Genomic DNA, 14,567 nt, shown 5'->3' with positions numbered 1-14,567 from the left:
AGCAAAAGAAACTAACCCTATTTCACACGCAGGTGAGCGCCATCGGCGAAGAGGCGCGTCACTGAAAACCTTATAAAGCGCACAGGTGCGCGCTGATTGTGTGCACAGCTTGATCTGATTGATTCCGTGTCGGATGTGTGCCGTGCTTCAACGCTCTGAGATTTAGCCGCTGCTTTTGAATTTGAGAAACATATTTTTTTTCGCTGCAAACATGAGTGCTGGAGGAGGCACCCCGTACATCGGCAGTAAGATTAGTTTGATATCCAAGGCGCAGATGCGGTATGAGGGGATATTGTCGTCTGTCGACACGGATAGGTCCACCGTTGCGTTAGCCAAAGGTAGGTTGGTAGGCCTGTATGCGACACGTGTTTTTCTCTTTGATACTTATCTCAATACATGAAGGTAGTGACCTTACCGTTTGTTCCTTAATGTAAGCTGTACTTAAACAAAACTTCTGTGTTTCCCAACAGTTAAATCCTATGGGACAGAGGACCGGCACACAGACAGACCGGCGCCACCCAAAGATGAAATCTATGAATACATAATCTTCAGAGGAAGTGACATCAAAGATATCACTGTGTCTGAGCCACCGAAACCCCACTATGGACTGCCTCGTGACCCTGCTATTGTACAGGTGTGTGTGCGCTCTGAGATTTGGCAGAGTTTTCAATATTATTTGCATATGACGTTCATCAAAAGGTCATACTACTCTATTGATAAAACGGGGTTTCTTTTTGTCTTAACTTTTTTTTGATTTCAGTCATCCCTTGGCAACTCCTCTGCTGCGTATCACCCACGCTGGAGTTCATACAGAGACATGATGCCCACCTACAACCAGCTGGCTGCTACTTCTCTACTCAACCAGCAGTACAACGCAGCACTGGGCCTCGGTACATTTAATGTCTCGGAAATGTCATATTTTTTATTTTTGTCTTTTATTGTTTAGTTGTGTCTGACTTTATGTATTTCACATACTCTGCATGCTTTTATGTTTTGTGCCTCTGACATGGATGTTTTTTAGTGTCTAACAATTGCATCATAATGTCTTTAGTGCATGTTTCTATTGTAACATAATTATCCCTTTTATTTGCTTTGTGTGTGACTTTGAGAGCCTCTGTGTTGCATGTCTTGTTAGTACTTGACAATGTATGAGAGTCTCCTGAGTGATGATACTACGTATATTAATATTCTCTTTTTTTCATTGTTTGTGCACGCATTGTAAAGCGTCAATATTGTCCAACCTTTTAAATTTAATCTTGCGTTCTGTTGTTGGGTTTATTTTGTAACCTCTGCCTCTTGGGACTACAGATGAAAAATAGACTTTTGGCTAACTCTGGCGCATTTACTGAAATGTTTTTATTAATGTGCACTGTCCCTCATCAAATAAACCAATCAATAAATGCTAAAGTGTATTGTCGGTGGCTATTTACCCACCATGTTTGTTCCTGCTCCCTCAGTACCAGGACTTCATGGCATCCCAGCCAGAAGGGCTCCCATGGTCGAGCAGGCTGTCCAGACCGTGCCCTCGGTCAGTGTCTCACCGAAAAGGGAAAAGACTTCTACCCAGCCACAGGGCAAGCAGCCTGTTCGTCCAATCCAGCGCTCTGGACAGGTTCATAAGGAGAACGTTCCCACCAGTAAGAACACTGACACAGTGGCTCATATTGTACAAGATAAAGCACTCGGCTTCTGTTTTTAGCATTGCTTCTAATCCATCTAAAGACTTAAACATTTAATTTATTTATGTTTAGGTCAGGCACCATCTCAGCCAATTGCAGCCAAGGTTCAAGGTCAAGGCACTGAGAACCAGAAAGAAAGGCAAAAGCAAGGTATCAAAATTAGAAATGTTTGCTCCAAGTTATTTCCTACTGACATGCTGCAGTACTTTTGTCATGACTGTTTGTTCCATCAGATGGCAGACGTACAGCAGGAATTTGTTTTTTTTTCTTCCAAGTAGACTCGTTTAGCTCTGCTGTCTGACATGTAATTATCCAGGACTAGATGAACCTGTTCTAAATGGTTACTAAAACAGGTTTTACACTAGTGTTTGTTATCTAAAATTTTTCTGGTGCTCACGTGCAGGCAGTCGCAGGTCCAGGAATCGAAGCAGAGGCCAACTTCTTGTGAAAAACTCAAAGGCCACAACCTTGCAGTTTGAGTCAGATTTTGATTTTGAAACTGCAAATGCTCAGTTTAAAGATGATCTTACTAAGGAGGTTGTGGGTATGTTTATTTCAAAGGATATCTGTCAAAAGTGAACATCACGTAAAGCAATTTGGGGTATATGTGTATATATGCAATTTTTTTTTTTTTTTTTTGTGCGATTTCTCTGCAGTGGAAAAGTCTGATTCTGGGGAGGCCCAGGACAGCCCGGGTACGCAAGAGGACACTCTCGGAGAGAAGTACTACGACAAAGCCAAATGCTTCTTTGACAACATCTCATCCGACCTGAAGCCCAGGTGATTATGTAACTGTCTTTCTGTTACCTCAGCGGTTTGTCATGTTCAACAATATATGTAAATTGTTTTTTGTTGTGCATCCGAAGGAGAACCACCTGGGCGGAGGAGAAAAAAATGAACATGGAAACATTTGGAGTGCCCGGCCGCTTCCTGCGAGGCAGAGGATTCAGGGGCCGAGGACGCAGAGGGCAGAGCACCCCTGAGCAGCGACCCCTCCCAAAAATTGTTAGTGGGAGGGTGTAAATGTGCTTCTTTTGTTTGTCTTTTTGTTAACCTTTTCTGTAAATATTGTAGTTTTCTACTTATTTAAAAAAAAGTACCTCCCTTTTTCCCCCCCCAATTTAAAGCAAAGACTTTTTTTTTTTTTTCTTTTTTTTTTTTTTCTTTTTTTTTTTTTATTTATCCCAAATTCGCATTCAGGGAATTTTGTACTTTGAAGCTTTATTACATGATATGGGAGAGCAATTTATTTTAATCAAGCAGCTGTATGCTGGAAGCAAATTAATTATTTTGCAGTTGGCTTGGTAAAACTAATGTGGAATGTGTCTTTTGAGCAGCCCAGCAGGCCCGTAGTGTAGTTTTTGTTTTTGCTGAATATATTCATTCTTCTCTCTACTTGACTTCCGAATGTAACTCCAAATTGCTTTTGGAGGACAACTCTACTTTACTTTTGTTCGCCTGCTTGTAAAATGAAAACTGTGGAGGACTTTGTAACAGTTGTTATTAAATAACATATAATTATCAGAATGACTTCCATCTCTGTGTTGGCATTGGCATCCATCAACCTTAAAACTACAGCTTGGCTGCGGTTGAAAAGTCCTTTTTGCTTAACAAGGTTCATAACTGAGTGAAGTGACAACATGATAAGTATCTAAATGCTAATGACATCTGCTTCAATGCTTCCTTTCTTAGCTCCTTTAGCATAGGAAACACTGGATCTGTCTTTACCAAAGGGAAGAAGATGATGCAGCCCCACAATTCCTTGCAGCGCCTTAAAATGACGCACCCTTCAGTGGTCCTCGAAAACAAATGAAATGCCCTTGCACCGATTTTGACACTTTTCATACAGTCATAAACTAATGAAATTCATGTTGATGAATAGACTGACTCTTTCATTTTACATGTATTTATTCCCTTCTAACCTGTAAAAAACAATACGAAAGTAAATATAACAAACTGACGATGAACCAACTCTCATAAAACGGATACATTGATAAATGTCCGAAAAGGAACCGGAACAAATAAACACGTACACCTCTTCACACCTCAACTCATTTATCATATAATGCTTTGACTGGTAGCCTATATTCCTTTTGCAATTTTAATTCCAACCCTGGTAATCAAGTCATTTTTTCCCCAGTGTCCAAGTTTATATATGAAGATAATCCTAGGTAGGTCTACAATCAAAACGGTAAAAAGCTCAAAACTGAATGGTTGAATTCACATTATGCACGTTGGAAAAAGTGATATTTAACAGTTCATACTGCACATGAACGAATTGTCCGTTTTCGGTATATTTTATGTGTATATATAGTGTATGGTGAAGTATCTGATGCGCTTTTTGTAGTTCATCTTCACCATGATTTCACCATGCCAGCCCCACGTCAGTAACGTCTGTGGTCGTATCACAATTGCTTAGTGAAAGTGTAGTCGGACTCTCTAAGCACCACAGTTGTATTTTCCTAACTTCATGAATTCTCCACATCTTTCCTTGACCCCAAAGTTTTTTTCCATAGAGGTGAAGGAAAAGTGGTTAATAACAGACATTAAGAGGTCATTTTTGGACTTTTTCACTGCAGCCCTTGTATGGTTTAAAAAATATCCTGTTTGTTTCACCGCTCAAGAACAAATGTGTTGGTTATGTGATGTTTTGTGTGTGTGGCGGCTTGCAAATGGAAGCCAGTTTCTTGAACTTGGGGCCCAAGTCTTTCAGCGCGTTATCGAATGAATCCATGTCGGGAATGTCGATGCTGTCCAGCTCCGAGAGGTTGTCCGAGTCCCCCTCATCTGCGTAGAGGTGAGGCAGATACTCCGGCAGATCTTCCTCTGTCTCCAGGTGAAAGAGCTTCTGCAGGAGGAGTTGAAAAAACGAGCAAATAGTTGCACTAATATGTTGCCCAATAATTGTGCACACATAGATTTTCTCCGAAGAAAGATAAACCTCACTCTTACTTTCTTAAATATTCAGGTTTATTAAGATTTTGGATTGACCGAGAGCACTGTAGTTGTTCAATAATAAAATGAATCCTCAAAAATACGACTTGCCTAATAATGGCGCATGCACTGTATACAGCGATTCTTCTGCTGCAGGCGCATGCATGCATGCTTTTGCAGAGTATACATGATACTATAGCTGCACTACCAACCTTATGAAGCAGGGCTCGGAGAGCTGCGTCCATTGCAGAGCTTGAGTTCCTTTTGTAGAGGAAATTCATTGTCCACTTGTCATCAATCTGTACAAAAACAAGTTCACATGATTACGTTTCTTCAGCTGCTTCCTCAAAGTAATGAGCAATAATGACAATTCAAACAACTGTCTACCTGGTGGTTGCGATGGTTGCCATTGGCTATTAGAGTTTTCCAATTTTCCTATGATTAGAGGAAAGAGTGATACAGGAATTATTTATTTGCATGCAGTTGTAACTGATAACTGAAGTTCAATAAGTGCATATTACCTGGATCCAGTCGTCATTGAATAGGGAGGAAACATTCTCCATGTTGTAATGTGTGAAGTGTTTGCAGATGGAGGTTTGTTCCCTTTCCTGTTGAAAAGTGACAGGAGCAACTGTGATAAACGGATCATTTTGACTACACTGGGTCCACTCAAAATAGCAGTCTTTCATTTTTACAACGCAGGTTATCATCAAAGTATGTGTGAGAAAACCTTTGAAAGTCCAACATTGTGCGTCTCATAAAAATCTGAAGATTGTTGCAATTAATCTAAAACTTAGTCTACATAATTTCCATCTCTTCCCACCTTTGTTGAACATGTGCTGTGTTGCTTTCTGTCATGCTGACTTTTCCATTGAGATGATAAGTAGCGCTTCTTATCAGTGGACAGTGCCAGGACACTGTTAGATATCTTGAGGGGAAAAAAAAACAGTGACTGATTATTTGCATGAACACAAATCTGGAAAAGTATCACAGGATTGTTTTGCAAAAGTTTTTAAGCAGTGACCTGGCAGTCAGTTCCAGGTGTCTCAATGTTCGATACAAGGAGTGTTTCTACAGAGGAATCACTGGTCTCTAAAGTGGTGAACTCCTTTTTGCAGGTGATGACGACCGCCATCAGTAGCAGAACTGTCAGCGAGGAGGAGACCACAAAATGCAATTTGCAGTGAGTTATCAGAATTGTGACAATATCACAGAATTCTCTGATACTAAAGGCAACCATGTAATTTCTTACCCAGGAGTAAAAACAGTGAGGCAAACACTACGCCGATAGCACCGGAGGCAGCTTTTGTGGCAGTGGCACCGTGGCTTCGGCAGTCGGATCTCACAGAGCAATCGCACACGGTCACACTGAGGTTATAAGCGCCAAACTTTCCCTGCATGTCCGAGATCTTCAGATAAATTGTATGTGGGCCAGCCATCACGTTGGGCTTCTTCACCAGTCCAGCTATGTATCCTGCGAGAGACAATCCCAAATTCAAATGTTTTTTGTTTTTTTATGTATGCCCTAATATTTCACTTCATATCTTTGCTGTCTCTACCATATGAGGGATCCAGTTTCCATTTTCCGTTGACATCCCCCAGCAGTTCAAATGTGAAAGGCCCTCCGAATGGATTGTCATCCAGGTCAAAGGCTGTGATGTTTGCGGTGGTGGGGCCGTCAGACACACACATGTCAACATAGTCCACCGTTAGGTGAGGCACGTTGTCGTTCTGGTCAGTCATATGGATGTTCAATGTTGCTGTGCCTGTCATTGGTGGCTTGCCTGTCCAAGATGGGAAAAAAACAAGAATACGAGTCACTTACAGTAAGGTCAGTATGCTAACATGCTCACAATGACAATGCTAACATGTTGATGTGAAGCAGGTATAATGTTCACACTATTTTCACCACCTTAGATCAGCATGTTAACATTCGGCAGTGGGAGGTTTAGGCTATTTTGCTAGTATTTGGTCAGAAATGGAAATGTTGACGCTAGATGAAAAGGATCACCAAAGTTATTCCAAGTTATCTTTTAACAGGTGCTTGAATATATGTTGGACATTTGATGGAAATCCAACCAACAGCTGTTGAGACATTTCACTTAAACACTAATGTGAACCTCATGGTGGCGCTAGAAGAACAGTCAGATGATAACCAAAGTCATTAGGGGTGGAAGTGATTAATCACATTTACTCTCCTTATTGTAACAAAGTCATGTTGGTCTACTTTTACTTTTTGGAGATTTTTTTGTTGTCGTCTGTAATTATACTTCTGCTAAAAGTTATCACAAGCACTTTGTTAAAGTTGCATCCGTTACAGAGTAAAAAGCACACGTGACATGAAAAGCTCTGATAAACTGAGTGGGAATAGAACAGAGGAAAGGACATGAGAGGAAAGCTCCACGTTCTCTTCATGCGTCTGTGTCCAAAGTGGTGACACTCCGGAGATGATTAGAGATTTGGTTTGAGTTCATGGGTCACGGGTTCAGGTGCCTGAGCCACTAGCACCTCCAGCTCAATCAAGTTTAGGATCACATGTGGGGTTAGGGTTATAATTAGCATTATTGAACCCCTGTCATAGTTTTAAATTGTTATATCCACCTTGATTAATAATGACGGATTTATTAAACCACCTGGCGAGCACTCATAGTTGACGCACCCACGATGTTCGTCACCTGCACAGTATGGACAGCTGGGTCTGGCTAGCATAGCATAGCATAGCATGCTGTGGTGGGTACTCAGGTGTGTGAGGAGCCGCAGTGGGACCAGAGAGGGTCCGAGTTGACTGGTTATACTGGGGGAGAGAGACCGATGGACCGGTTATGTCATGCTCTGAGACGTTGAACCCGGACCACATTATGATGATGGTGAGTACCACAACACGCTGCTGAGCGCCGATGAGAACGTCAACAACCGATGGCAACGTAGTTTCGTGCGTTGTATTGTTTTACATGTCCACGTCGTCTGCTTTGGGGATGTTTAAATCTACCGTTGATTCTGAAAGGAAGTTTCAGGCGCCGTGGTGTCCATAGCTCGTTTTATTTGTTTTTAGTCTCTTTTTCGGGTTTTCTTGTGAGGCTACACTGAGGAGCGCAGTTGTATATTTATAATTGATAATCGGTTGTTTGCACCGACTGCAGAGTGGTCTTGTTGCTGATGTTGTTCAACTTAAGTTAGGTCAACAAATGATGCAATCTATTTTGTACCCTAAAGATGTTCTTTAATTCAACAGTATCTCACACACACACACACACACACACACACACACACACACACACACAACCACTACTACCCCCGCGTCCCCCTTTTTATAATGTAACGCCACCAGCCATACATTTTGCTTCTACTTGAGTACATTTTAACAAAATTAGTTTTTCTTTCAAATTTCTCTTGAGTAACAGACAATGATCTAGTAGGCTACTTTTTCCACCTCCGGGGTTAATCATCTGGGAAGAGTACATGTCTATACGCCACATTTTTTGCCAATCCATCCAGCAAATTTGGAGTTATTTCACAAATTAGGTGGAAACTGTGAATTGCTTGTGGCACCAGAGGAAAAGTCAGGGGATCACCAAAGTCATCCCTAGAGCCATGCTGCAATAGCATGGCTAAAATAGTGCGACAAAGCAGTAGAGATTTGAATGAAACATTTCCTCAGTCGTAACAATATAAGATAATTGGTTTGTGTCAGTGCCATCCAGCAACACTTTGAGTTTTACCAGCGTCCACTGCATGCACTAAGATGGTGTAGACACCGTTAACGACATGAGGGGATTCTCTGTCTGGCGTCTTGGCTGTTGTGATGTCTCCTGTGTGTGGATCCACCGTCACCCAGCCAGCAGGGTCATTTCCTACCTTGTACCTGAGGACAAATACAATGTGCTTTAGTATATAGGAGGTCCCAGATTAGAGCTCCCACATATTATAACCAGGGCATTGGATTCTTACGCAAGTGAAAAATATTTTTTTCTCTTCCTTAATCCAGCTGACAAACAAACCAGAGGGTAAACATAGCCTCTTACACAAAATCTCTTGCGTGACTGGAGTCGGGATCCACAGCTGTCACCTTCTCCACCCAGGTTCCAATGGGTGCGTTCTCCTCCAGCATGGCCTCTTTGACCGTCACACTGAAAAGCGGGGGGTCGTTGGTATCCTCAACTTCGATGACGACTTTTACAGAGTGAGGCTGAGGATCATCATCACGTTCACTGGAGTCAACTTTCCAGAGGCCTGAGGGCGTCTTCTCCCTCACTTTACAGGAGAAATATGGCGCCTCATTTTCCACTGAAATGGTCAGCTCCACTTGTGCTCCCTCCTCGAAGTCTAAAGGCTGAAATTGTACTGTGGTTATGTTTAATTTTTCATTTATTGTATGTATCATTCATAAAACATTCATTCTGTTAAAGCCCTTAAACGTGTAAACCTCAAGTGAAAGCAGACGTACTGTGACAAGCATGCGATGTAGTAGTTCGATTTCCGACGAGAGGTGGGTGTCGCTGTAATGTAAAGCATGCAGCTAGGCGTCACTTACTTTTATGACTGTCAGGATTCCATCATTGGTGTCTGGGTCTGTTTTTATTTGAAAGTGCTCTCCCTCGTCACCCTGAATGGTGTACTTGGCTCTCCATGCCGGGCTGTTTGGGGTGTCTTTGTCCGAAACATGCAGCCGCAGAGGAGAGGTCCCGCCCTCATCTTCTTTTACTTTGCCAGAGCCCTACGGTATGAATCACAGGTGCAGAGGTCAGGGGGAAAGAAATCTGCCATGCTGCTTCTTACCACTTACCACCAGTATCAAGTATATTATAGCCTACATTTTTCACCTTCAATAACTGGGAGTTGACGAGAAAATATAAGTGTAAAATGATCTGGATAAACGGCACTGAAAAATCTGTTGTATATATTCCTACCTTATCTGAAAATAATGTTTTTATGGTTATACAATCGGGGGTTAACCAACTATATAAAAATAAATTACTGACAAAAGTGTTTGAAAAACATATGTCATATTTTCAAGTCTAGCATGTACTGTACGTCAGAATCGTAGATTAGAGGTGTGATTATTGCATGTGTTTGTAAAGATATGTAGAAGTGAGTGCTAAAATCATTGTGGTGATGTGTAGACCTTGCTAACCAGGACAACTGCTTACTGTTTGTCCGCTGATGGTTGGGAGGTGGTTGTTGCCGTCCTCTACATGGATGACGACAGTGGTTGAACTGGAAAGACGGACTACGTCACCGTAGTCCTTGGCTTCCACCACCACTGTGAACATTTCAGCCACCTTAATGCAAGAAAATGAAAAATAATTTGATTACAGTTGTAGTCTACAGAACTGGGTTATTAATCCAGTCCAGTTTGCTCCTTCTATAATGATCAGTGTGTCTTGCATTCCCAAAAAGTAGTGTGATCACACTTGCCTCATGGTCCAAACACCCTTTAAATGAGATTACTCCAGACTCTTCAATGGTGAACTTGGTGTCTGAAGAGTTTGGAGCCACAGACTTGATTTCATAGTGGAATGTTGAATTTGGCGTCCCTCTCTGGTCTCTGTCATATGCTACCACAGTCAGGAGAGGTGAGCCTGATGGGAAATGACAAGAAAGGAGTGCACTTATTAGACACTGTGAGAGAAAAAAACATGTACTCTAGAGTCTTTAGGCTTTACCTTGTGGGGTTTCCTCATCAACGCTGATTTTAAACAGATCCGTCGGAAAGCGTGGTGGGTTGTCGTTGATGTCCAATATGGAGATTTGAACTCCTAATGTGGCGTCAATCGACAAATCAGTCTTTCTGGCCTCAAATTTCAGCTACGGATTGAAAGATGTGATTCAATTGCGGTCACAATGCAAAGAAAACAATGTGATTTGAATGACTGGATATTGTAAAATAATATGGAGTAAAACTAGATTTAAGTGTGCAACACCACTGTTGTCCTGTTTGTATGAGCTGCAAGGACCTGAACCTAACATAATAATACTAAATAAAAAAGCATAGTTTCCAATGTGTTTTATTTATTACAATACCAATATGACATATGTGCATCCCTAATCAGTGTGTCGAACTTTACAGCAGTATACATAACAAAAGTGGATTACTAGTTGTTACTAAATGTTGGAATGTTACATGTGAGTCTAACCTTAAGCATTTTATTCTCCTCGTAGTCCACAGCCCTGTGTACAGACACGATGCCAGATTCCTTATGAATAGAGAGAACTCCTTTTGGCTCCTTATCCACTCCTTCTCCATAGAGATCAAAGTATACTCGATATGTCCGCTCAATATTTATCTGTAAGCAACAAACACTTTACAGTTGGCTTTGGGGAGCCTGAGACTTTTTATATGTCTTTTATACGTTTTCATGATGAAATAACATGATCTACCATGTTTGGTAACTGTATTTATTATAATCAACAGGTCTATCAATTGATGATATTTGGTATCTGAGCTTGAAAATGAACACATTGGCTATTCTGGCTGAACTTTTTATCTACTGACTGGATGGTTTCTCACATTGCCCAGCTCATATGGGAAGGGCCCTGAATGCCCCTCCTCAATAGTGAAAGACTCAATGATCCAAGCCCTTCTGTGACGGCTCAGCAGCTCCGAGCATGTTGCACTTGAGGAATACAAAACCTGAAAGACAAGAAGCCAACCAAACCTGAAGCACGGGGTCTTCATTCTGAAGACATTCTTCCTTAGAAGTTTCACAGTTGTAATGAAACTTCTCAGGAAGAATGTTTGTTTGACAATGTAAGTGTTTAAAACTCGTGCTACTATTTTGGGAAACCAGTTCAGAAATGCAAACGCACACACACCCAAACATTTCCAGAGAAATGATTACATCACAGTGGGATGCTGTACTTTGCAACTCATGTTTGACCATACAGAGTATTTTTATTTATTTTTTGTATCAAAGAGGTACATTTTACACCACTGACTCGCTTAAACACTTGTGGGAAGACATTGACCTCCATGGGAACTTAGACCAGTGGAGTGATGGGAAATAATATTGACAGTAAACAAAGGTAAACAAGTGCCTGATTTTTATAGATAATCAAATAGTTGGAACCCTATTATATTAATAATAATAAATATTAATATTACATAATTTAAAATCATACTGTTACACTTTCAATCAAAATGAAAGATAAATGAATATTCCTTTTTAAGTAACACTGACTTTAGTCAGAAATTGACAGCTATAAAAATCAAGTAATAGCGTCAAACTTTAACTGAAGTCATTTCAAAAAGACTTTAAGTCGGTGTTGCTACTTACCAGGAGGAAGAAGCAGAGCATGGTGCTTGTTCAGTACATCCAACTGTGAGAATGTACGAGGACTGGCTTTTTCTGACATTTAAGCAAAGGGAGACGAGACCCTGCCCCCTTTTTCTTTACACGAAGAATAATAAACACAAGTGTGTGTGTGCGTGTGTGTGTGCGTGCATTGCCTCCAATACGTCACTGTTTGGCTCATTCGGGTTCCTTAGAATTGATCCAACATTTGCAGGGAAGTCTCAGCTTTTGTTCTTTTGTTTTCATTCGACACTACATTTGACACTACATTTGACACTTCATTCTGTTTGTCCTCCTCAAGCTTCCGTGGAAACACCTTGAAATAACCAGGAACAGTTGTGTTGATTATCAGAAGCAATGAATACATGTTCCTCTCTTCCTTTATTGTTAAAACAAAGAAATCCTGCTTGAGATTCATCTAAAATTGGAACTTTGAAAACTGAATTTTGCATCGGCAGGACAATGTGTTGGTTTGAAATACAGAACTTTTAACAGTATGAAGTCTTCTATTGCGAAATTTACCGGGAGTCACCCAATTATCATTGTATTGTTCTAGTCACTGCTTTACTGTACAAAATGCATCATTTACCAACAACGGGTCCCGTGAGGTCAGAAACCGGGGAGCAAATCGTATCTGTCAAAACATGCCAAAACATAAATGGAAACGGGTGAGAATTAATAAATCTCCGTATTTACAGTTCACGGCTTCCACCTCCTAAACAAACACACAGAGCACAACTCATCAATCACAGGAAAGGTTGAAAGCAGCTGTAGGAGGCAGTGTGTCGCGGCTGAGAGGCCTCTTTCAATAGCTTGTATGCCAAAGTCAGCTCTTTGCCCTCGGCCGAGGTGTCAACTACCGCACTGCAGGTGGAGACCTGTTGTGCAGAGGGTGCTTCCTACGAAGATGGAGTCTGACTTTTCACCCTCTCCAACTCTGGAGGCACGGCTCTTCGCTTGGCTGTGCTGGTGTGCGTTTCCTCATGGTCTGACCTGAAGACTGGGGTGTCTCTTCCGTTGGCATTGGTGGTCTGACTGTCAGAGGAGGAGTTTGAAGACGTGGAGGACGCGCGGGACTTGGCATCAAGATCCTCGAGGACGTGTCGAAAGAGTCCATTACTGATGACTTCGTTGTTGTTGTTGTTTCCTTGGACTGTGGGTCAGAAACAAAATCTTGTTAGGGATGTAACTGCGCAGCGCTTCTTGTAATCTCTGCTCTGTTTCTGGTTTCCATACCTGGCAGCGGGGGGGTCAGCACCCCCTCGTCTCCCCCAGAGCTGAAAAAGACATCCAAGGCCTCCTGGTCAGAGATGTCGATCAGCTCCATCTGGTCCAGCAAGTCCACGTTCACCTCCATGGACGAGATGCTGCCAATTGGAGCTGCAAGAGAAGGGAAGCAGTGAAATGATGCGCATCTGTGTATGAGCGTGCATTTGTGCATGGATTTATAAAAAGGCCACCAGTCCGACTCACGCCTCTTATAGTCTCGGATACACAGGTGCGCCGAAGACAGGTAGACGTCCACGTCATGTTGGAAGACCTCCTCGAAGAAACGCTGTCTCTCTCTCAGCTTGAGCTGCTGTGCTGCGTCCACATCTGGGAGCCTCTGGCCTCGCTCGGTCTCCACTGGCAATCGCAAAACAGGAAGGACATGAAGTTAGAAACCAGCTCAGGGAAAGTCTAACATCTGATACCAGGAAGCTGCATTACAATCAAGCACCATACAAGGAGATTTTCAAACCAGTTCTTCCTCTCTGGACGCAGGTGTGCTAAGCAGTGAGATAACCTGGTGTTTTATAATATGACATATTGTTTGAGATCCATTTTACAGTCACTCAGGGGTCAAATATTGGGAGCCAGAAGGGGGAGCCATTGAGCTGTAAGTGAGAGACATCAGGAGGCGGATTCTCTTTTGTATGGACTTATGGAGAGGTAATTAACAGTTGGTGACATATACATTATCTCGACTACGAAACGATATTGTTGATCAACTGTTTCCGTTTTCTACGGAACTTCCACTGACAAGCTGCTTTTCCTGTCTTTCGTCAGGACGCTAATAAAACAAGCTTGCCAAACATTCACCACTGTACTAGCCTGCACATTTATTAAATGTCCACAGATCAAGCTGCCAGGTCCTCGGACAAGTTAATCTTGTCTGAGATACCATACGGCCCTTTTTCCCCCCCTCATCAGCATCATTCTAATAAGGCTGAGTGCAAGTCCAATGTGTGCGAGTGGATGGGTGAACTGCAGCAGTGTGACTGCAAGAGGAATGAGGAGAGGGGAAATGCTGGACTGTAAATGTCTGACGCTATGAGTGCTCTTTTCTTCGACTGAGAAGGAAACACTTGAATTGAGTCTGAAGTCGACTCGCTAAGCGGTTGCTTTTTACAACAAGTTGTACGATTAAGCATGAAGTGCGACTTGTAAACTAGTGAGCTTTAGAGGGTTTTGTAGGTGGACCGAGCCAAGCTAGCAGTTTCACCCTGTTTCCATTTTTTTGTGCTAAGCTTACCATGTCCTGGTTGTAGCTTCATATTTACCTGACAGACATATGAGATATCATTCTTCTTATGTAACTCTTGCACATACTGTGAGTATGCACTGACACATTTTGCATTCTTTTATTATCTCCACCAGGCGTAATCCTGGAGAGAGGTCA

The 14,567-nt window shown here is 42.0% G+C and overlaps 4 protein-coding genes across 6 annotated transcripts in view; 2 read left to right on the top strand and 2 right to left on the bottom strand.

The window, feature by feature from the left end:
• Positions 1-66: 66 nt before the first annotated feature.
• Positions 67-2,778, top strand: LOC116384728 (protein LSM14 homolog B-B-like). 2 transcript variants are annotated; one of them, XM_031849661.1, is made up of 8 exons: positions 70-338; positions 471-634; positions 761-890; positions 1,458-1,637; positions 1,752-1,829; positions 2,083-2,223; positions 2,336-2,459; positions 2,546-2,778. In XM_031849661.1, the coding sequence occupies exons 1-8, from the start codon at positions 212-214 to the stop codon at positions 2,700-2,702; spliced, it is 1,101 nt and encodes a 366-aa protein (XP_031705521.1). In that variant the 5' UTR covers positions 70-211; the 3' UTR covers positions 2,703-2,778. The 2 variants fall into 2 exon arrangements, with proteins under 2 accessions (XP_031705530.1, XP_031705521.1); XM_031849670.1 differs by lacking the exon at positions 2,083-2,223 and having other exon boundaries at positions 67-338.
• Positions 2,779-3,826: 1,048 nt separating this feature from the next.
• On the bottom strand, positions 3,827-11,926 carry cdh27 (cadherin 27). Of its 2 annotated transcripts, XM_031848178.1 has the most exons (17): positions 11,888-11,926; positions 11,122-11,244; positions 10,748-10,897; positions 10,277-10,418; positions 10,029-10,192; positions 9,761-9,892; positions 9,145-9,327; positions 8,636-8,943; positions 8,333-8,475; positions 6,173-6,397; positions 5,866-6,087; positions 5,638-5,759; positions 5,437-5,541; positions 5,135-5,221; positions 5,001-5,048; positions 4,826-4,912; positions 3,827-4,527 (listed from the first exon to the last, which is right to left on the bottom strand). In XM_031848178.1, exons 1-17 carry the CDS (start codon positions 11,906-11,908, stop codon positions 4,318-4,320), a joined length of 2,472 nt encoding a protein of 823 aa, XP_031704038.1. In that variant the 5' UTR covers positions 11,909-11,926; the 3' UTR covers positions 3,827-4,317. The 2 variants fall into 2 exon arrangements, with proteins under 2 accessions (XP_031704038.1, XP_031704035.1); XM_031848175.1 differs by lacking the exon at positions 11,888-11,926 and having other exon boundaries at positions 11,122-11,527.
• The window catches only part of LOC116383970 (uncharacterized), a 25,811-nt gene continuing 18,512 nt past the window's right edge, over positions 7,269-14,567 (top strand). Inside the window, exon 1 of the mRNA XM_031848210.1 lies at positions 7,269-7,480. The gene's annotated coding sequence lies outside the window, so the exon portion shown is untranslated. The remainder of the gene's footprint in view (positions 7,481-14,567) is intronic.
• Positions 11,613-14,567, bottom strand: part of LOC116384001 (dysbindin-like) — a 12,333-nt gene continuing 9,378 nt past the window's right edge. Inside the window, exons 2-4 of the mRNA XM_031848248.1 lie at positions 13,379-13,531; positions 13,142-13,285; positions 11,613-13,058 (exon numbers count right to left, since the gene is read on the bottom strand). Of these exons, the coding sequence (XP_031704108.1) occupies positions 12,805-13,058; positions 13,142-13,285; positions 13,379-13,531 (551 nt within the window). The 3' untranslated portion in view covers positions 11,613-12,804. The remainder of the gene's footprint in view (positions 13,059-13,141; positions 13,286-13,378; positions 13,532-14,567) is intronic.

This window comes from Anarrhichthys ocellatus, unplaced genomic scaffold, assembly GCF_004355925.1.
Source record: "Anarrhichthys ocellatus isolate YVR2014 unplaced genomic scaffold, GSC_Weel_1.0 scaffold1, whole genome shotgun sequence".
Classification (NCBI taxonomy): domain Eukaryota; kingdom Metazoa; phylum Chordata; class Actinopteri; order Perciformes; family Anarhichadidae; genus Anarrhichthys; species Anarrhichthys ocellatus.
Note: the sequence above shows the minus strand (reverse complement) of the source record. Positions and strands in the feature narration are given on the sequence as shown.